The following is a 22,290-nucleotide window of genomic DNA, read 5'->3' as shown; positions in this document are numbered from 1 at the left end:
AAAGATTAAGTCAGCATGATGTTTATAAAAGAGTTTAGAAAAGACAAACTATGTGGTATGGTAGCTCACATCCGTAATACCAGCACTTTGGGAGGTAAAGATGGGAGGACTGATTAAACCCAGGAGTTTGAGACCAGCCTGGGCAACATAGGGAGACTCTATCTCTAGTTAAGGAAACAAAAGAAAAAGGCAAAACATACAAATGAAGAGCAGATCAGCAGTTGCCAGGAACTGAAAATGGAAGACTTATACAGGGATAGTGCAAATAAATTTTTGTATTTTGCATGTTCATTATACTGGTGGTTACGGTCTTTTACCACCAAACTCAATACTTGTATATTATGCATCCCAAGTGACGTTTACTGTCTGTAGCCAAACAAATAGAAATTTAAAAAGCAAGAGAAACAAAAAGCACATGCACGTGGGCTTCAACTTCCAAGTCAGATGTGATACTTAGCAACAGATTACTGCATCTGCCTATAACTGAAAAGTGGCTAAAATTAATTGCTTGTTTAAAAAACTGCAGAAGCTACCTGGGTAAGAAAAAGGGAATACTCCAGAAACATATAGACAAGATAACTGAGATTAATGATTTCATTCCAATACAATTCTGCCTACAGTGGATATGGGCAGCAGGCTTATAACTAGCTCAAAATCTACTGCAGATGCAGGTGGAAGTCACAGAAAGTGTGGAAAGTCACAGAAACTGTGGGAAGATGAGCTTCCGCATAACTTTAATACATTATTTACAAGGCTTGAAGCAGAAAGTTTGATTTCCTATCAGGATATATATTCTGGATGGTCAAGTGCCACAGCTGGGAATAATAAAACCTAACGGAGGCCTCCAAAGAAGAGAGTGAAACATTTCAGCATTGTTTCACTGAAACAATGGGAAGAGCCCCACTATAGTCTACTGAAAAGGAAGAACAAAATAGAAGACCACTGAATCTTACCTATCTCTGACTGAACAGTCCCTAAGCTTGAATTAACCAACCCCATTCTGGCCAGTGAGAAAATAGTTACATTCTCTAAAATGGAAAGGTAGTAATAATGTAAGTAAACTTTCAGATTAATGATGTTATATGAATATAACCCTTAGGTGTGTTTCTGGCCTAGAACATACAGGTAGGAATACTGTGGAAATGACAATGTGATTTGTGAGTGTAGGTCACGAAAGGTATCATGGCTTTTTCTTCCCTTTCTTTTAGGTCAATTTCTCTGGCAGAGGCTAACTGCTATGTCTGAAGTCACTCAGGCAGCCCTATGAGGGGATTCGCATGGTAAGAAACAGGCCTCTACCCATCCACCATGTGAGTAAACCACTGTGGAAATGGACTCACCACAGTCACAGTCAAGCCTATCCATACATATCTATGATAAAGTTAAATTTATAAATCAGGCACAGTAAGAGATTAACAACAATAATTAATAATTTTTCCATGGATGGAGCCCGTCGAGGGGTGGGAGTGTTTGGGACGAAACCTGAGATCATCAGGTACTAGATTTCTCATAAGGAGCATGCAACCTACATCCCTCGCATGCATAGTTCACAGTAACGTTCACACCCCTATGAGAATCTAATGCTGCCATTGATCTGACAGGAGTTGGGGCTCAGATGGTAATACTCGCCCACCTGACTGATGCTCACTTTCTGCTGTACGACCTGCTTCCTAACAGGCCACAGTGTGATACTGGTCCGACCTAGGGACTGGGGATTCCTAATCTACATACACAACAGTAGCAGAATACACATTCTTTTCAAGGGCACATGGAACATTCATCAGGATACGTAATGCCACAAAACAAAACTTAACAAATGTAGGAAGACTTAACTCATAAAAAGTTTCTTTTCAGATCAGGATACAATTAAAGTAGAAATCAATAGCAGAAGCGGCCGGGCGCGGGGGCTCACGCCTGTAATCCCAGCACTTTGGGAGGCCGAGGCAGGCGGATCATGAGGTCGGGAGATCAAGACTGTCCTGGCTAACACGGTGATACCCCATTGTCTACTAAAAATACAAAAACAAAATTAGCCAGGCGTGGTGGCATGTGTCTGTAGTCCCAGCTACTTGGGAGGCTAAGGCAGGAAAATGGCGTGATCCCAGGAGGCGGAGCTTCCAGTGAGCTGAGATTGCACCACTGCACTCTAGCCTGGGCAACAGAGCGAGACATTGCCTCAAAAATAAAAAAGGAAAGCAATAGCAGAAGAAAAACGGAAAAATCCATAAATAAATAGAATTTAAACAATACATCTTACATGGCCCATCCACCAAAGAGGAGAAATCCAATAGAAACTATATAATATGTGAGGCAAATAAAAATGAAAAAATACCAAATTTATGAGATAGAGCAGAAGCAGGCTAAGGAAACCTTACAAAGTGCTTTAAAAAATGATCTCAAATCAACAACCAAATTTGCACCATAAAGAACTAAAAGAATAACAAAATACATCCATGATCCACAAAACATTTCATTCAAGATGAACTAAATATACAATGGCCATCTCATAATATTGTAATATTCCATTTTTACTAAATTTTTCCTGTTTAGAACTTACCATTGTGTTACAATTGCCTACCATATTCAACTCATGCTAACAGGTTAGTAGCCTAGGACAATAACTGGCCTACATGTGTAGTAGGTTATACCATCCAGGTTTGTGTAAGCACACTATGATGTTTGCCAAGACAGTGAAATCACCCGACAATGCATTTCTCAGAACATATGCCTTCGTTAAGTGACACATTAAAGCAAAAGCGAGCACAGATGTAAACAAAATAGAGAGTAGAAAAACAACTAAGAAAAACCAATGAAATCAAAATTCTGTTCTTGAAGAAGATAAAGAGCTGTCAAACCTTTAGCTAGATTGACTAAGAAAAAGAGAAGAGTCAAAAATTAATATTAGAAATAAAAGAGGCATTACTATGGATTTTATACAAAAAAGTTAAGGATTATCAGTGCATCCTATAAACCACTGTATCTCAGCAAACTGCATGACCTGGATAAAAGGACAAATTCCCAGAAGCATACAATCTACGACAAGAACAAGTTATAAAGAAATAGACAATCTGAGTAGATCTTAAACCTTGGTGACAACCAGTCCCAAGATATAAAAACCTAAACTGTAACTAAGGAATTACTGAAGGCTCATGGTGGGAAGTATGCAATGCAAGTTAAAAACCACTAAGAGGCTGGGCGTGGTGGCTCACCGGTGTAATCCCAACACTTTGGGAGGCTGAGGTGGGTGGATCATGACGTCAGGAGTTCAAGAGCAGCCTGGCCAAGACGGTAAAACTCCATCTCTACTAAAAATACAAAAATAAGCTAGGGGTGGTGGTAGGTGCCTGTATTCCCAGCTACTCAGGAGGCTGAGGCAGAGAATTGCTTGAACCTAAGAGGCAGTGGTTGCAGTGGGCCGACATTGCACCACTGCACTACAGCCTGGGAGACGCAGTGAGACTCCCTCTCAAAAAAAAAAAAAAAAAAAAAAAAAAAAAACTACTAAGAAGCCAAATTTTATGGGAATGCACAATTTTTTTTTAACCTTTCCCTGAAAAAAACAAGAAAAAAGTCCCCTTGAGCTTCTTGGAGGGAAAGATCCAAAGTAGCCATTTTGAAATACATAAGGACATTCTGTTCTGTTAAAAGAAAGCCCTCAGAAACTAGTTTTACTAAGGTTTTTTAATGCCTCAGTGATCTAAAGGAAAAAAAAATACTCATCTCTAGCCTGCTATAGCATTCTACACGGTAGAACTAAAAACCCCAATTCCAGCTCCCTATACCCATCATGTTCCATCTAAGCCACAGCCCAAAGGCCACAGGCTCACTACAACATTGAGACTTAATCATAAGATTACAGATTGCTTCCCCAGCCGAATACCTTACCAGTAGTACATTAGTAGAGCCCATCTGCCAAAGTTCCCTTCTACATAGTACTTTACATGAATCTCTCAAGAAAAAATTACAACGCATACTAAAAGACAAAAAAACTGTTTGAAGAGACAGAGCAGGCATCAAATTCATACTCAGATGTAACGAGAATGTTAGATTTAACAGATGCTGGACGCAGCGACTCAAGCCTGTAATGCCAGCACTTTGGGAGGCGACTGCAGGTGGATAGCTTGAATCCACGAGTTCAAGACTTAGCTGGGCAACATGGTAAAACCCCATCTCTACAAAAAAAAAAACACAAAAATCAGCCAGGTGCGGTAGCACATGTCTGTAGTCTCAGCTACTTGGGAGGCTGACATGGAGGATAGCTTCAGCATAGAAGGGACAGACTATGGTGAGCCAAGATCACGCCACCGCACTCCAGCCTGGGAAACACAGTGATAGCCCGTCTCCAAATAAAATGATTTATCAGATGGAAATATAACTACCATTAATGCATTAAGGGCTCTAATTAATAAAGTGGATGACTTGAGAAGATAGTTAATGTAAGCAGAGAGAGAGAAATTCTAAAAAAGAATCAAGGTAATACAGTATAGATCAAAAACACTGCAACAGGAATGAAGAATGCCTTCATTCCTGTGCATTTTAATGATGCACTCATTAAAAAATTAGGCTTTGAACACTGAAAAGCAGAGAAAAATAGGCTGAAAATTAAAAAAAAAAAAAAAATAGGCCTGGTACGATGGCTGTAATCCCGGCACTTTGGGAGGACGAGGTGAGCAGATCATGAGGTCAGGAGTTTGAGACCAGCCAGACCAACATAGTAAAACCCTGTCTTTACTAAAACTACAAAAATTAGCCGGGCACAGTGACGCATGCCTGTAATCCCAGTTACTCAGGAGGCTGAGGCAAGAGAATCGCTTGAACCTGGGAGGTGGAGGTTGCAGTGAGCCGAGATCACACCTCTGCACTCCAGCCTAGGTGAAAGAGCAAGACTCCGTCTCCAAAAAAAAAAAAAAAGAAGCAATTATAACTAAAAAATTTCCCAAATTAGTGCCGTACAATAAACAAGAGATTCAGGAAGCTCAGAGAATTCCAAGCTAGATAAATGCCAAAAAAAAAAAAAAAGCAAACAAAAGAGTACATCTAGAAATACATCCAAATTGCAGAAAATCAAAAATAAAAAGTTTGAAACATGCTACAGGCAAACATCTTACCTATAAGCAAAGCAATGATAAGAATTACACTGGGTTTGGTCTAAGAAATCATACAAGCAAGAGACTGGAATAAAATATCTAGAAGTGTTGAGAAGAAACAACTACCAATTTAGAATTCTGTATTATGCAAAAGTATACTTAAAAAGTGGAAAAATAGAAACTTGCTCAGACAAAAGTTAAGAGAATTTTGTTGCCAATCAAGTGAACTTCAGAGAAGGAGAATTATCAGGAATAAACAAGAACATTATATATGTTGTCAATTCAACAAGCTGGAAATATCTTTAATGTATATGCTCCTAACAATATGGCCCGAAGATATGTGAGGCAAAAAGTGATATACATGCAAGAAGGACTAGATTGATCCACTAAGATAGTTGGAGAGTTCAACACCTTTCCATGAGAAATGGACAGATTCAGCAGACTACTATCAGTAGAAACATAAAAAACTAAACTGCATCATCCATCAACTGGGTCTAACTGATATCTCTAGATTATTTCCCCCACAACAGTGAGTATACCTTCTTAAGTGCACTGGGAACATTCACCAAGATAACTCACCCAGTGGCCATAAAACTCACCTTAATAAATTTAAAATAAAAATAATAAAACACATGCTTTCAGGCCACAATAGCATTAAACCAGAAATGACTAAAAGACAGTTGTAAAATCCTAAAATATTTGGATACTAACACACTTCTAAATAGCATGAGTTATTTAGAAAGAAAGAGAAAGGGCTGGGCACCGTGGCTCATGCCTGTAATCCCTGCACTTTGGGAGGCTGAGGCAGGTGGATCACAAGGGTCAGGGGTTCAAGAACAGCCTGACCAACATGGTGAAACTCCATCTATAGTAAAAATACAAAAATTAGGCATGGTGGTGCACACCTGTGATCCCAGCCATTCAGGAGGCGGGGGTAGGAGAATTGCTTGAACCCAGCAGGCAGCGGTTTCAGTGAGCCAAGCTCAAGTCAGTGCACTGCAGCCTGGGTGATAGAGCAAGACTCTGTCTAAAACAAAAATAAAAGAGAAAAAGAAAGTTCAAGAGAAATAAAAACAAAGTTTGCACAAAGTGAAAATTCAACTTAAAATTTGTAGAATACAGCAAAAGCACAACTGAGACAAAAATTTATACTACTGAATGCATATATTAAAAAGAAACTCTTAAATCAATAATCAAAGCTTCCATTAAAACAAAAAATAGCAAGAAGTACGAATTCCAAATAAGCAGAAAAAAACTACAGCAGGAATGAAAATGACAAGAAATTAACAGAAAAATCAGCAAAACCATACATGCTGGTTCTTTGAAAACATCAATAAGCCTCTAGCCAGGCTAAGAAAAAAGAAGACACAAATTATTAATTACAGAATTGAAACAAGGGACATATAATACAGATGCCATACTCATTAAGGGATCCCCAAGCCCCAGGTCACAGACTGTACCAGTCCATGGCCTGTTAAGACCAGGCTGCGCAGCAGAAGATGAGTGTCAGGCGAGCCAGCATTAGCACCTGAGCCCCGCCTTCTGCCACGTCAGCAGACACATTAGAATCTCACAGGAGCCTGAACCCTATTGTAAACCGGATCCATGTGAGGGATCTAGGGTGCATGCTCCTTATGAGAGTCTATCTAATGCCTGATGTTCTGAGGTGGAACAGTTTTATCCCAAAACCATTCTACATCCCCTCATCCATGGATGAATTGTCTTCTACAAAAGCAGTTGCTGGTCCCAAAAGGGTTGGGGCTGCTGCACTGAAGGATAATAAAGGAATACTATGCACAGTTCTACACTTACCAGAAATTCCTTTAAAAACACAATCTGACAAAACTCAGAAAAGAAACAGATCATTTGAATTGGCAATATTTTCTAAATAAAGAGTCAATAAATAACAATCTTCTGAAACAGAAAGCACAATGCCCAGAAAGGCTCAGTGGTAAATTCTCTCAAATATATCAATTCTCTACCATTTTTTTCCACCAGATGGAAGCAAAGGGAATACTTTCTTTCTAGGCCATTCTATGAGGTCAGCATTACCCTCATACCAACAACCAAATATATCACAAGAAAACTAGACCAATATATATTATGAACATAAATCCAAATATCAACAAAATACTACTTCAAGGAACTAGAAAATGAAGAGCAAACAAAACCTAAAGAAAGCAAAAGAATGAATCTTAGAAAAAGGAAGAAAAAACACACAAATGGGAATTAAAAAGCCAAAACCCTGAAAAAATTAGCTCAATGCAGTTAATGAATCACCCTAGGAAAAAAGGCAAGAAAAAGTAAAGGTAGGCCGGGCACGGTGGCTCATGCTTGTAATCCCAGCACTTTGGGAGGCCGAGGCGGGTGGATCACGAGGTCAGGAATCGAGACCAGGTGAAACCCCGTCTCTACTAAAAATACAAAAAATTAGCCGGGCGTGGTGGCGGGCGCCTGTAGTCCCAGCTACTCGGAGAGGCTGAGGCAGGAGAATGGCGTGAACCCGGGAGGCGGAGCTTGCAGTGAGCCGAGATTGCGCCACTGCACTCCAGCCTGGGCGACAGAGCAAGACTCTGTCTCAAAAAAAAAAAGAAAAAGTAAAGGTAAATTACTAACATTAGAAGCTTCACGTATCTTACAAAAAAATCTAACAAGATAGTAAAAGAGGTAATTATTTCCAAATAGGTCAGCACAGAACTTTGATATTAAATCTATGTTAAACCTTTTAGAAATATTATTTCACTTATCCTTGCTTTATAAATATGAAAACTGAGGCTTAGATATTATAGCAGTTAGAGTCATACGATAATCTTATAAAGTGGGGTTTGAATATAAATAGCTGCCTGAAGTCTGTGCTTACAACTAAGGTTACAGTGACTAATTTAATACTTTTGCTCTCGGATTCACATGGGACCTTAGGTAAATAAAAACACAGGACTACATTCTCAACCATGTATAGTAATCAAGGTTTCCATTCACTAAATGCCAGAGTCAGTTTTTTTCTTTTCTTTTTTTCTTTTGAGACAGGGTCTCACTCTGTCACCCAGGCTGGAGTGCAATGCCTCGATCATAGCTTACTGCAGTCTTTTTTTTTTTTTTTTGAGACGGAGTCTTTCTCTGTCCCCCAGGCTGGAGTGCAGTGGCGTGATCTCGGCTCACTGCAAGTTCCGCCTCCCGGGTTCCCGCCATTCTCCTGCCTCAGCCTCCCAAGTAGCTGGGACTACAGGCGCCCGCCAACACGCCCGGCTAATTTTTTGTATTTTTAGTAGAGACGGGGTTTCACCGTGTTAGCCAGGATGGTCTCCATCTCCTGACCTTGTGATCTGCCCGCCTTGGGCTCCCAAAGTGCTGGGATTACAGGCTTGAGCCACCGCGCCCAGCCGCTCACTGCAGTCTTGACCTCCCAGGCTCAGGTGAGGCTCTTGCGTCAGCCTCTCAGGTAGATGGGACTATCTGCATGTGCTACCATGCCCAGCTAATTTTTCTATGGGAGGCAGGGTTTCACCATGTTGCCCAAGCTGCTGTTGAACTCCTGGGCTAAAGCAATTCTCTCTTCAGCCTCTGAAAATGCTGGGATTACAAGTATGAGCTACCACACTCAGCCCACAGTCACTTTTTTCATGTGTAACTTAAAATAACCACATATTTTATGATTACTTTACAAATCATTCAGGACATGTTTCACAATTTTGTATTCCACAGTACTCAAACAAGACAGTCTTAATCCTACCTGGTTCTGTTGGAAGAGATGCTGAGACTGGCCATCAGGAACGTGGCCCTGGCTGTCGTTCCCTCCTACTGGAGAGCCACGAGTGATGGCTGTCATACTTGACACAGCACAGATCTTTGCTTTTTTTTTGTCTCTTTATGTAGTTGTCCTAAGGGAAGAAATTATAGTCCACTTATAGAAGATGAAGTACCAGCATATGTCAGCCTTAAAAATTTCCAATTCAAGGACAGAACATCTTGCAGAGGTCTCTGCAAGAGAAATTCCTTTAAAGACACAATCTGCCAAAACTCAGAAAAGAAACAGATCATTTGAATTGGCAATATTTTCTAAATAAAGAGTCAATAAATAACAATCTTCTGAAACAGAAAGCATTTCATAACCTAAAAGGAAAAAAGGTACCACTGGCTTACATATTAAAAAGACGAATAAGAATCTGGGCGTGGTGGCACATGCCTGTAATCTCAGCACTTTGAGAGGCCAAGGCGGGTGGATCACCTGAGATCAGGAGTTTGCAACTAGCCTGACTAACAATGGTGAAACCCCATCTCTAATATAAAATAATATAGCTGGGCGTGGTGATGCATGCCAGTAATCTGAGCTACTTGTGAGGCTGAGACAGAAGAATCGCTTGTACCTGGGAGGCAGAGGTTGCAGTGAGCTGAGATCGCGCCATTGCACTCCAGCCTGCCTGGACAACAAGAACAAAACTCTGTCTCCAAAAAACAACAAAAAAAGATGAATAAGAAATTATTACAATCTTAATATGTATAGTAACATCACCAGTCTTTACAGTTAATAACAGGATTATAAAAATGAGTGAAATAAAAAGCTAAATTTGTATTAACAGTTTTACTCCCCTTAAGAAATTCATACTATTGTACAAGCAGTTATGCCAGGAAACATGCCATATATTATATAACATTCCAGAAAAGTAAGTAAGGTTCTTGGTTGTCATTTTTAACTTACAGAAGAATCTCTGAAAGGCCTATCAATTGCTGCCTTATATATACTGTGAAAATTTAATACCTAAACATAAGGAAACTAGTATTAGATTTTTACAAAGAATTCAAGACAATGCACAGTCAACACATCATTGTATCAGAGCATTATAAGTGGCTTTTAAGATAATTTTTTGAGTGATTTAAATATAAAATTTAAAACTTTGGGGTAATTTTTCTTTGGAAAGGGTTTAAACTATACCATATTTCTCCAAAACCATCAATCTGTCAAGTGAGCTCACGTTTCCACTTTTGACAAGTCTTTTTTCCCAAGGTCCCTTTTAATACTCCTTTAGGAGAATCAACAGTATACTCAAAGAATCTTAACAGGACTAGAGGACACAGAAATTTAATGGTGAGCGTTCACTGCAACCTGATAGGAGTATGGGAAATGCCACCAAATCCTTTACATTCCATATTCATTAGTCCAGTGGTTTTCATCCTAAATTGCAAATTAGCATTTCCTGAAGTACTTCTAGAGGATTGCTAATGTCCAAGTTCCAGCCTAGACCAAACACAGCAAAACATCTGAGACCTAATAATCAGCACTTCTTTAAAATCTCAAAGCTTAATCTGATGTGTCACTGATTAAGAACTAGATTTGTTTCCATAAAAATTAAAACTTGAGGCCAGGTGCAGTGGCTCACGCCTGTAATCCCAGCACTTTGGAAAGCCGAGGCGGACGGATCACAAGGTCAATAGATCAAGACCATCGTGGCTAACATGGTAAAACCCTGTCTCTACTAAAAATACAAAAAATTAGCTGGGCATGGTGACAGGCGCCTGTAGTCCCAGCTACTCAGGAGGCTGAGGCAGGAGGATGGTGTGAACCTGGGAGACGGAGCTTGCAGTGAGCTGAGATCGCGCAACTGCACTCTAGCCTAGGTGACAAAGTGAGACTCTGTCTCAAAAAAAAAAAAAAAAGAAAAAATTAAACTTGAAATCAAAGCAAGGTAGAAAAGAATAATCAGTGATATCTATGTGTCCAAAACACATTGCCAAGAAAAAAAAAAAAGAGAAACAGAGTAAGGCACAGTATATAAAAAACTAAAGTAAAACAAATCAAATAAAAAACCACATATAACCAATATATATGTGTATAACAAATTTAACAACAGCACTTTTTAGAAGTCAGGCACTATGTGAAACACTTAACTTCACTCAACAAATCCATTCAGTAGTTGTTATTTACCACCTTCACAGGTAAGTAGAAACAGAAAGTAAAAAAAAGTAAATTGCTGGGCCAGGCGTGGCAGCTCTTGCCTGTAATCCCAGCACTTTGGGAGGCCGAGGCGGACGGATCACCAGATGTCGGGAATTCATGACCAGCCTGACCAACATGGAGAAACCCTGTCTCTACTAAAAATACAAAATTAGCTGTGCATAGTGGCGCATGCCTGTAATCCTGCTATTCGGGAGGCTGAGGAAGGGGAATTGCTTGAACCCAGGAGGCAGAGGTTGCCGTGAGCCGAGATTGCGCCATTGCATTCCCACCTGGGCGACAAGAGCGAAACTCCATCTCAAAAACAAACAAACAAACAAACAAAAAAGTTAACTGCTCACATCAGTACTTAGTGGAAAAAGGGATTCTAACATAGGAAGTCTGCCATGATTAAACTGCTACACACATACCCTTTCAAAAAACAAGTTATAACAATGCAATACTATTCTGTTTTTCCTGACAAGATTCGTCAAAAAAAGCTAAAGACTGGTAAGTAAACATTTAAGTCAGACATAGATTGTTCTTTAATAAATAAAATGGAAAACCAAGTTACAAATTAATATTATTCCATAAGGACAGGATTGAAAAGAAAATGGACAAAAACCAAACGTGAAGTATATAAGTACACATAAATCTACCTCTATATGGTCATCTTATCATATAGTCTTCTCTTTCATTGTTTTTTGCTACATAAAAATTCTCATTCAAAATGTTTTATATGAAATAGGTTTTAAAACAAACAAACTAAAACACTCCCTACCATTTTCTATTTTAGTTCTGCTGCTAATAAAAACTACTTAAATAAGTTTTTCCTGCAAGTAAGAAAGAAACCAGCCACTTCACTCTACACTACTTCAAACGTGCTCATGTCTGTTTCTTTTGTCCCTTACCCAGGGCTCCTGATCCCACATATATGCCCCACTTATGAAAAAAACCTTGCTCTAATTTTCTCTCAATTTTTCTCAGTTTCTTCCTGGATTCACTTTTCTCAGCCTATAAAATATGTTCAAGGCTCCCGTACTGAAAGCCACCAATATCTGAACTTCTTCTTCCAGAAAATTCTTGAAAAAATGGCAATGTCTTTCCTTTTCCTCATCGACTGCCTTGTATACAAGCTGCTTTAAGTGAGGATGGTGTAAGATCTATGAATTACTTAGGAATTAATAACCAATTGCTCTAAAAGTACATGCAAGCCTTCTGTGGAGTGCATTGTTTTTTGGGGAGGACAGAGATGAAGCATAGTCCAACACCAATTTACTGTGTAACTCTCTACAGGTCACAAAATCCTGTTGCAGTTATAACCAGAAACAAAATATCTATAGAATATATACCAATGAAAATGAAAACAGAATCAAACCACTTATCGCTACCAAAAAAATAAACAAAACACAAAAGGCAGTAAAAGAGAAAATAAGCAAAAATCCACAGGAAATACAAGACAAAAGTAACTAACTGACAATAGTTGATACTTTTCTTTCAGTAAATACTTTAAGTGTAAATGGATTCTGCAGTCAAACACATAGATGAGCTGCAAGGATAAAAAAGCAAGTTCAACCTTATCCTTCCCTATAAGAGACTCACAAGAGTCCTACAATAGACTATGTGATCAAAGAATTACCACAGCTTCAAAGTGAAAAGATGGAGAAGGATATTTCATGCACATAATAACCACATGAAAGCAGAGTTTGTTATAGTAATATCACACAAAATAGACTAAATAAAAAAATTCCACAAGAGACAGGGAAAGACACAATCATAAAAAGGTAATTGATTGGGAAGATAAAAAACTGTAAACATGCAACAAAAAGCAGAGCTCTAAAACATATAAAGCAATATTGACAGATTAAAGGAAAAAATAGATAGCAATACAATAATAGCACAAAATTTCCCTAACTCACTTTCTACCCAACCAGACAAAAAAAAAAATCAACAAGGAAATAGAGGATTTCAATAATAAAACAATTAGACATATGCTGAACACTAACCCAACAACAGCACAGCACACATTCTTTTCAAGTGTATATGGCACATTCCCCAAGATAAACCTCATATCAAAGCAGGTATTAATAAGATTAAAATAACAGAAACCACATAAGGTATCTTTTCAGAAAACAATGGGATGAAAATAGAATCAACAGCAGAAAGAAAACTGGAAATCCACAAGTATGTGAAAATTTAACAAACAATCTGAACCAATGGGTCAAAAAAAATTAAAATGACGATTAGAAAATATGTTGAGAAAAATTAAAAATAAAACATACCAAAACTGATGGGACACTGCAAAAGCAATGCTAGAGGAAAGTTTATAGTTTTAAAGTTTATAAGTTTAATACCTGTAAATGCTGGCCTGAAATCTTAAATTAACAACCTAACTATAATCTTAAAGGAGAAAAAGAACTAAACCTGAAGCTAACTAAGAAAGATCATAGCAGAGATAAATAAAATACAGAATAGAAAAATAAAAGATCAACCAAACCAAAACGAGGCTGTTTGAAAGATCAACACAACTGACACCACTACTTACATAAAGAGGAAAAAAATAAAACCTCAAATAACTAAAACCAAGACTGAAAAAAAGAGTCTAAGAAAAGACTTTGAACAACTATACGTCACTAAATTAGACAAGCTACAAAAAATGAATGTAAGTTGCTAAAAACACACAATGTACCAAGACTAGATAACGAAGGATTAGAAAATCTGAACAGATTTATAACTAGTAAGGAGGCTGAATCATTAATTAAAAACTTGCCAACCAAGAAGTCTGCGATCACATGACTTCGCTGAAGAATTACACAAACATACGTATCACCAATCCTGAAAGTCTTCCTGAAAAATAAATACACTCACAATAAATACACTCACAAATTGACTTTGGAATAAAGGTAATGCAGGCCTCTTAGATTAAATCTGTGTTTCCTTTTCCATTTTCTTTTCTACTAAAAAGAAACTAAAGACCAACGTTTCTGATAAATATAAACGCAAAAATCTTCAACGAAATACTAGCAAACCAAATTTAGCAGTATCGTGAAAAAATTATAATCAAATGGGATTTATTTTTGCAATGCAAAGTTGGTTCAATACATGAATACCAATCAATGTAATATACCCTATCACCAAAAAAAGGAGAAAAACCACATGATCTTTATCTTGATGTAGAAAAAAATATTTAACTAAATTCAACAACTTTGCATTACCATTCAACAAAACAGAACATAAAAAAAGGTCACATAGCCAGGATGGTCTCAATCTCCTGACCTTGAAAGGTGAAGGCAGCTGTACTTCCTGGGTCGAATGGAGACTTGGAGAACTTTTCTGTCTAGCTAGAGGATTGTAAACGCAACATTCAGCACTCTGTGTCTAGCTAAAGGATTGTAAATGCACCAATCAGCACTCTGTGTCTAGCTAAAGGATTGTAAATGTACCAATCAGCACTCTGTAAAAACACACCAATCAGTGCTCTGTGTCTAGCGAGAGGGCTGTAAATGCACCAATGAGCACTCTGTAAAACGCACCAGCGCTCCGTATCTAGCTAAAGGATTGTAAATGGACCAATCAGCACTCTGTAAAATGGATGAATCAGCACTCCGTAAAATGAACCAATCAGCAGGACGTGGGCGGGGACAAATAAGGGAATAAAAGCTGGCTACCCCCCAGCCAGCAGCAGCAACCTGCTCAGGTCCCCTTTCACGCCGTGGAAGCTTTGTTCTTTCGCTCTTCACAATAAATCTTGCTGCTCCTCACTCTTTGGGTCCACACTACTTTTATGAGCTGTAACACTCACTGTGAGGGTCTGCGCCTTCCTTCCTGAAGTCGGTGAGACCACGAACCCACTGGGAGGAATAAACAACTCCAGACCCACCACCTTTAAGAGCTGTAACGCTCACTGCGGAGGCCTACAGCTTAACTCCTAAAGTCAACGAGACCACGAACCCACCAGAAGGAATAAACTCCAGACACATCTGAACATCTGAAGGAAGAAACTCCGGACACCATCTTTAAGAGCTATAACACTCACCGCGAGGGTCCGCAGCTTCATTCTTGAAGTCAGCGAGACCAAGAACCCACAAGAAGGAATAAACTCTGGACACGACCTCACATGGTAAAACCCTGTCTCTACTAAAAAAATACAAAAAAATTAGCCAGGTGTGGTGGCAGGCACCTGTAGCCTCTTCGGGAGGCTGAGGCAGGAGAATGGCGTAAACCTGGGAGGCAGAGCTTGCAGTGGGCCGATATCGTGCCACTGCACTCCAGCCTGGGCGACAGAGCAAGACTCCGTCAAAAAAAAAAAAGTCATATAAGACAAAGAAGAGAACAAGAGCTAACTTCATACCAAATGGGAAAAGGCTCAAAGCCTTTCTCTAAGATCTGGAACAGGACAAGGACCTCTCTAATTCAACATAGTATGGAGAGTCCTAGTCAGAGCAAAGAAATAAGAGATAGATATAAAATGGCATCCAAATCAGAAAGAAGGGAGTAAAACTGTGCCTATTCAGAGATGACATGATATTACATGTAGAAAAATCTAAAGAATTTCATCAAGGAGACAAATGACTTATACTAAAAACAAAAAATTATTGCAGAGGGAAAAATAACTAAAGACAGAAATACAGGCAAAGATCTCTAATGTCCAGGTATTACAAGACTTACTACTGTTATCAGTACCACCCAAAGAGATTTACAGATTCAACACGATCTCCACAATATTTTTTTGCAGACAGAAAAATCCATATTAAATATACTTTCAAGGAACCTCAAGTACTACACACTTCTACTGTTCAAATTAGAACAACAAAAATTTCTCATAATATTTCTCCCAACCAGGCTACAATAGATAATTCCCTAGACCTTAACATAGGTACCCTTAGCATGACAGCCAAGGCTTGCCCCGAACACTGAAGCAGGCTTACAGATAACATCCTTACAGCAAGGACGTACCTCCTGCCAACTGCTAGCAAAGAAATCAGCCCTTCTGTCAGCAATCATGTGAGTGAGCCATTGTGGAAGTGGATACACCAGCCTTCAGATAAATAACTGCTACCCACAAAAACTAAAAGATATGTTTGTTATTTTAAGCTGTTAAACTGTGAGCGATTTTCTTATCAAGTAAAAGACAAATAAAAGACAAATATCCTGCCTCAGCTTAGTAATTAACTCAGTGACAAAAAAGAAAAAAATCATATTAGCCGCCCATCTATCAGACTATGGTAACCTCACAGGTCTCTCACTGTTCAATTTTATTCCACAAAACATTTCTGTAAACATCTCTTACTCAAACTGCTAAAACTATCATTTTAATTCTTCAGCTAGCAACTCACCTCCAACACATCCTCCACACAGCCACCAGAATTATCTCCAAGCTCTCTGCAAAACAAAAAGCAGATTTCATCATGAATCCTTTCTTTTAAAAGGAAAAAATCTGACTTCAGTGCTTAAAAATAAAATCTCAGTGCCTTAATCTGGTACCTGAAATCACTTGTGATCCAGTCTCATTCAAACCAGCTTTTAGTTTCACGCCCCCTAATTCCCTCCTAAATATCTGGTGTGTCTTCCTCATTCTATTAATAGTACCACATACATCCTTTAAACTGTTTCCTTCCAGTGGAAGTATCTGACCTAATTTATGGAATCACCAAAATACCACAGTTTTTAAGACCAGAAAACTATGACCATCTCAAACTATGATTTTCTTCACCTCTTCTACTACTCCACATTTCACACACATATTTTAACACAGCAGTTATACTGTATAAATAAGTACCTATTTAGCCACTAGAACTAGAGCCTTAAAAGTGGATACCAATCATTTTTACAACATAATGAGTAAATGAATACAATTCATAAGCTGCCCAGTAATGACTAAGTCCACGTCTATCACTTTACAATTTCAATGAGGTTAAACAATCTGCTCACTAATTGGTAGAAAAGCTACAATGGTAAATCTAAGTTTCTTAACTAATATCACAACTGTTAATGACTACACCCTCTCAATCAGTCAGAGATGCTACTTATACACAAGGGTCAGTTTCACCTCTGAGCCCAGAGAAGTCTTTCCACACCATGTATAAAAACATTGTTTTATTAGGTTTTATAATGGAATTACCACTGCACAAATATGGAGAAATAAAGTTCAATTATTCAACAAAATCTGATAGCTACAGAAGCCTGCCAAATGCCTAGACAGGGGCAAGTCCTTGGTGAAACCCCACATGAAAGCCAAAAACAGGCCATAGGCTGAAAGACTGCTGGTGCTGTATGAAACACAACCCAGAATGAGAACCTCTGTTCCTTTTTGCCCACCATTTCATTCATGATTGATTCTTTCTGAATAATATCTTTTAACCAATCGAATGTTGACTTTTCCAATACTACCTATGGCTTGCCTGTCCCCCATTCTAAGCCCATAAAAAGCCCAACTCAGCCATATTAGGGGGACCTTCCTACCTTTGGGTAGGGGGACAAACCCCTCGTCCCTTTTCAGGTTTGTTTGACTAGTTTGTCACTCAATAAAACTTCCCACCTTGCTCACTCTTTGTCAGCACATCCTTATTCTTCTTAGGTGCAGGACAAGTTTTAGAGCCACCAAAAAGGGGTACAAGCTATAACACAGGTGAGCTGGGGCATGCCAGCATGGCCATGAAAAGCCCAGGCAGGGCATCACCAGCCAGGGTTCGCCAGCTTATGAAGTAACTGAGAAGAAAAATCCTCTTATCATTTTGGCGGCTCACTCATGATACCTGAAGGGTGAGTAAATGTGGACCTAAATTTCACTTTTTTTCTGTGACCTCTTGTCCTCAGATATTTTTCTGAAGGCAGATGAAGCACCAAACCTCTGGTAAGCTAGTTAAGAACAATGGTGCAACTACAGAGGACTGGATGCTGGAGAGGACCCTCCCCCATCACTCTCCGGGTTAGGGAATGTTGGTCTCCTTCAACTCCCATTTTTCCTATGGCATTTGTCTTCCTGCTTTTCGGGGATGTTATGGTACTTATCTCTTTCACAATGTTACAAGTGTTGTTGCAAACTACAAACACATTACTAGGTGGAAAGAACATTTGGACCAGCCATCAGATGTGCAATTCAGAACAATGCAGTTTCTGCCTGTTCCTAGAGGAAAACAGGAAGCAGAGGTTAAGAGTCTCTCTCCCTGCTAGAGGAATCTATTTGCATATGGAGGCTTTTTCAACCCCAAGCACCTTCCCTGCCTTGCATGTAAGCTGTTTTTCCTTTTCTTTTCTCTGCCAACATCAGGAGTTCACATTGCCATGCAAATACAGGGAGCTTTTCTATGCAAGAGGTTTTGTTTTCTTTTGGAAGGCATCTTACTAGGCCAGATCCCCAATTCTCCCTTTCTCTCCATTGTCTGAGTACAAACCCGTTGCATAGCTATACATGAGTATTCAGCTTATAAGAAGATGGCGAAGTAGTAGCCCTGACAGCTGCTGGCTGCAGTCTGGTGAGGGCCACCTGGACTTAATGAAACCATGCACCTTCCTGAGGAAGTTCCTTGTCCCAAACTGAACTCCAAGCTTCGGGCTGAAGCTCTAGAAAGGAAAATGGATCTGAGGGATCCAGCAGCAGAAAATAGTCAAGGGGCACAGTGCAGGTGAGCATGACTAATTCCTGCCAACTGGAATCTCCACCCCCACTGCCTATTTTATGGAGAGGTCATGCTAGCATCCATGGCATAGATGAGATTACAGACAGCAGAAAAAATAGGCAATTGATAGGTGAATGAGGACAATTCCTACCTGTTACACATGCGTGAAAGCACCTGCTGAGTCACTGGGACTCAGGGATATAAAGACAGAAGAAATAAAGGGGACACCTTTTCTTTTTCTCCCTCCTGTACCCCAGATATTCACTGGAAAGACACAGGAACTAAGGGATGCTTTTTTCCCCTCCTTCCAGGTAAGTAACCAGCCACCTTCAGTCTGCACTTCTCTTGGATACATCCTGAATCACTGGGACTCCTTTGAAAAAAAAAAAACAAACCTTTTTCCTTTTTCCTCCTCTGTCCTCTTTGCAAATGAGTAATTGTGTCCCCATGCCACAGAATCCCTACAGATTCATCCCCCAGACTGGGAAAAGTCAATTTCCCCAAACCTCAAACTGTTTGGCTTAAAAATAAACTGGGAAGGCTGGGCATGGTGGCTCAGGCCTATAATCCCAGCACTTTGGGAGGCTGAGTAAGGTGGATCACAAGGTCAAAAGTTCGAGACCACCCTAGCTAACACGCTGAAATCCCATCTCTACTAAAAATACAAAAAATTAGTTGGGTGTGGTGGCACACATGCCTGTAGTCCCAGGTACTCAGGAGTCTGAGGCAGGAGAATCACTAGAATCTGGGAGGTGGGGGTTGCAGTGAGCAGACATTGTGCCACTGTACTCCAGCCTGGGTGACATCAAGACTCTGTCTCAAAAAAAAAAAAAAAAAAAAAAAAAAAAAAATTAAAAAAAAAAAAAAACTGGGAAGCAAGCACCAATCTGAGTAAATATCTTGAGGGGGGACAACTTTTACAGTATCATTGTCTACTTCCCTTTCACAGGACTTCAGGATAGGTCTTCACAAATTGGGGGAAGGGAACTCAAATTTTTTGCTGACAGATCAGCAAAAAACCATTTTTCTTACCAAACCTCTGGCCTCACTCTCCCTGTGTAAACTGGTAGAATGAATTATAAAAATCACTATTTAAATCCTCTCTATAGTTTTAATTAACAGAAAAAAGGATTTGAGGCTGTTAACCTGTAGCCAATCTGATATGCTTTATATGTCTTTCTATATGGTTCTGTCGTAAGAATACCTTAGGACAGTGCACGGCCTATGACCCAATAAGCCCACCGTTCAAGCCAGGCCATCAAAGTGGTCAGTAACAAATTTTGCTGGTCTCCATCTTGTTTTAAGCCCCTGGGAGCTTGACCTTGTAAACATGTGGCAGTACTTTCTTTGGGTGTTTGCCATTTTACAATAGTGGTCCCGGTTCAGTATTGGCATAGGGAATAAGTACTTTCTGGTTAGTGTGTGAATTTTACCATTTGCTGATTCTCTTCCCTTCCATGAACGACTTCTAGCTTACTTTCTTAACTCTTCCTATCTCTGAGCTACCTGTAAAGAGTCTAGGTTTTGTAAAAACTGCTTGCTACCTGTAAAGAGTCTAGGTTTTGTAAAAACTGCTTACCACCTCTTTGAAAATACCACACACACTCTTCGTTAAGTCATAACTTTGAGTTGAGGCTTGTTGGTTTCACCTGTGAGGTTACTTTTGGTGAAGGTCAAAAGCCAAAAATATTGGCCTCTTGGCATAGCTAAAGTTGAGTAACAAGGGGTTTTAAATTATTTTCTTAAAGAATGCTATGGTTAAAAGTCAGCTTAATTAAAAGTGGATAACCAAATGATGTATTATTGACCTCGTGATCTGCCTGCCTCAGCCTCCCAGAACTGCTGCAATTATAGGTGTGAGCCACAATGCCTGGCCCAAGCTTATAGGTATATTTAAAAGGCATCTATGTTTTTCTTCCTTTTCTTGGAACTTTTTTTTCTGGAAAAAGTTTTTTTTTTCTTAGTCATCTGAATTACTTTTCTTCATTTTGTTTTGCCAGTCTTAATGCATGCATGATAGGCTCTGAAATAACTTCTGAGAGCATGAGGTTGCTTGGAATAAATAGAAAATGTGACATGGAGCCCATTTTGGGAAGAAAAAAAATCAACTGTTTTCCTCACAGAACCCCAGAAATTAAAAGTGAATAGATCCCTCTCAAAAATCTGCTTTCGGCTTCCACCTATACCTGTTCATTAGGCCCTAAAACCTGCATGTTTTCCTAGCCCAGTTTTTGGACGGGCTTCACCAGGTGGTAATCGAATTAGGAGATGAGCAAATTAAAAATCTTACAACTATTGGATCTTCTGTTTGTGGTTTGTGTAGTTATATGTTATGTCTGTTATGTTTATATAAAAAAGAGGTCTAATTAATTGGCTTAAAGAAAAATATGTGCTTAGATGAAATATTTTTCGAAGAAAAAAAGCTATAATACCTTTTTAGTTCATGACTTTAATCTCTGAGAAATTAAAAGTTTTAAAGATTATTGGTAAAATACAATTGTTTTCAAAATGTAAATATGTAGTCTAAATTATGCAGGTCAGATTCTTGGTTTGCTAAATGTCAAGGTTATAAACTGCTTCTTTGGCTTTTGAGAATTGTCTGATTTGCCTGTTTCACAATCTGGTCCGGCCCGGGGACATATGTAATTATCCATGCTCCTCCTAACTATGCCATAAACTTTATCTGTGCCTGGTACATAATGAAAAGAATGGACACAGTGGCTCACACCTGTAATCTCAGCACTTTAGGAGGCTGAGGTAGGTGGCTCACCTGAGGTCAGGAGATCGAGACCAGCTGGCTAACATGGTAAAGCCCCGTCTCTACTAAAAATAGAAAAAATTAGCCAGGCATAGTGGCAGCTGCCTGTAATCTCAGCTACCCTGGAGGCTGAGGCAGAAGAATTGCTTGAACCCAGGAGGTAGAGTTTGCAGTGAGCCAAGTTTGAGCCCTACAGACTAGGCAACAAGAGTGAAATTCAGTCTCCAAAACAACAAAAAAAGAGCCTACCGGGTTTTACATTAAAATTAAAAATTGCTATGAATTACTCTTATGTAACTGAAGCTACCGAAAATAGATTTACATGAAAGGTGTGTAGGAAAAGTAAAATGTTTTAGCAGTAAAAAATATAAAAAGGCATGGTACAGTAAATTTTTCCATAGGTAGAAGGGTGGAAGCATTATTTTAAATTAGATAAAATGGGTTTTGTCTATTTTAAATTAGTTTTGTAAAAGTTAATCTTATAAAATAAATTGTGTGAACATGCTGACTAAATTCAAAAAGTATTTTTTTGGTTTGTTTCTAATTTGAGCACTTAAATAAAAACACAAGGTTTTCTTAAGGCCCTGATCTGCTCTTTAACAAAATTTGTAAAGAGTTATGAAAGATTTAGAAGATTATCACCTCATGGGCAAACTGGCTAAGATCGGAGAGAATTATCTATAAGGTTTCATTTAAAAGTTGAGGTTGACGTTAACTGTAGACCAAAGCAAGGGTGAAATTTGGCTCTCTCTCCCTTGAATAAGATTTTCATGTAATACAAAAGAATAATTAAAGATTTTTGTTTGCACCTTGAGAATAAACTTCCAAAAAATAGGCGGTTAAGACAAGAGCAGATTGGAAAGCTAAGTCTTCCCTCTTAATGAATAAAAGGTTTTT

At 39.0% G+C, this 22,290-nt stretch overlaps 1 protein-coding gene across 9 annotated transcripts in view; it reads right to left on the bottom strand.

Annotated features, from left to right (window-relative positions):
* USP9Y (ubiquitin specific peptidase 9 Y-linked) overlaps nt 1-22,290 on the bottom strand; it is a 215,213-nt gene that overhangs the window by 158,844 nt on the left and 34,079 nt on the right. For 8 of the 9 annotated variants that reach the window (XR_010119796.1, XM_063635449.1, XM_063635447.1 and 5 more), the window contains exons 2-3: nt 16,353-16,398; nt 8,818-8,965 (exon numbers count right to left, since the gene is read on the bottom strand). Coding sequence is in view for 8 of the 9 variants with exons in the window: in XM_063635449.1 (XP_063491519.1) it covers nt 8,818-8,913 (96 nt within the window). In the remaining variant the exon portion in view is untranslated. Of the gene's footprint in view, nt 1-8,817; nt 8,966-9,783; nt 9,844-16,352; nt 16,399-22,290 lie in introns of all 9 variants that reach the window. The other variant, XM_063635448.1, reaches the window with a different exon arrangement.

The sequence above is a fragment of the Symphalangus syndactylus genome, chromosome Y (assembly GCF_028878055.3).
Source record: "Symphalangus syndactylus isolate Jambi chromosome Y, NHGRI_mSymSyn1-v2.1_pri, whole genome shotgun sequence".
Lineage (NCBI taxonomy): Eukaryota > Metazoa > Chordata > Mammalia > Primates > Hylobatidae > Symphalangus > Symphalangus syndactylus.
Note: the sequence above shows the minus strand (reverse complement) of the source record. Positions and strands in the feature narration are given on the sequence as shown.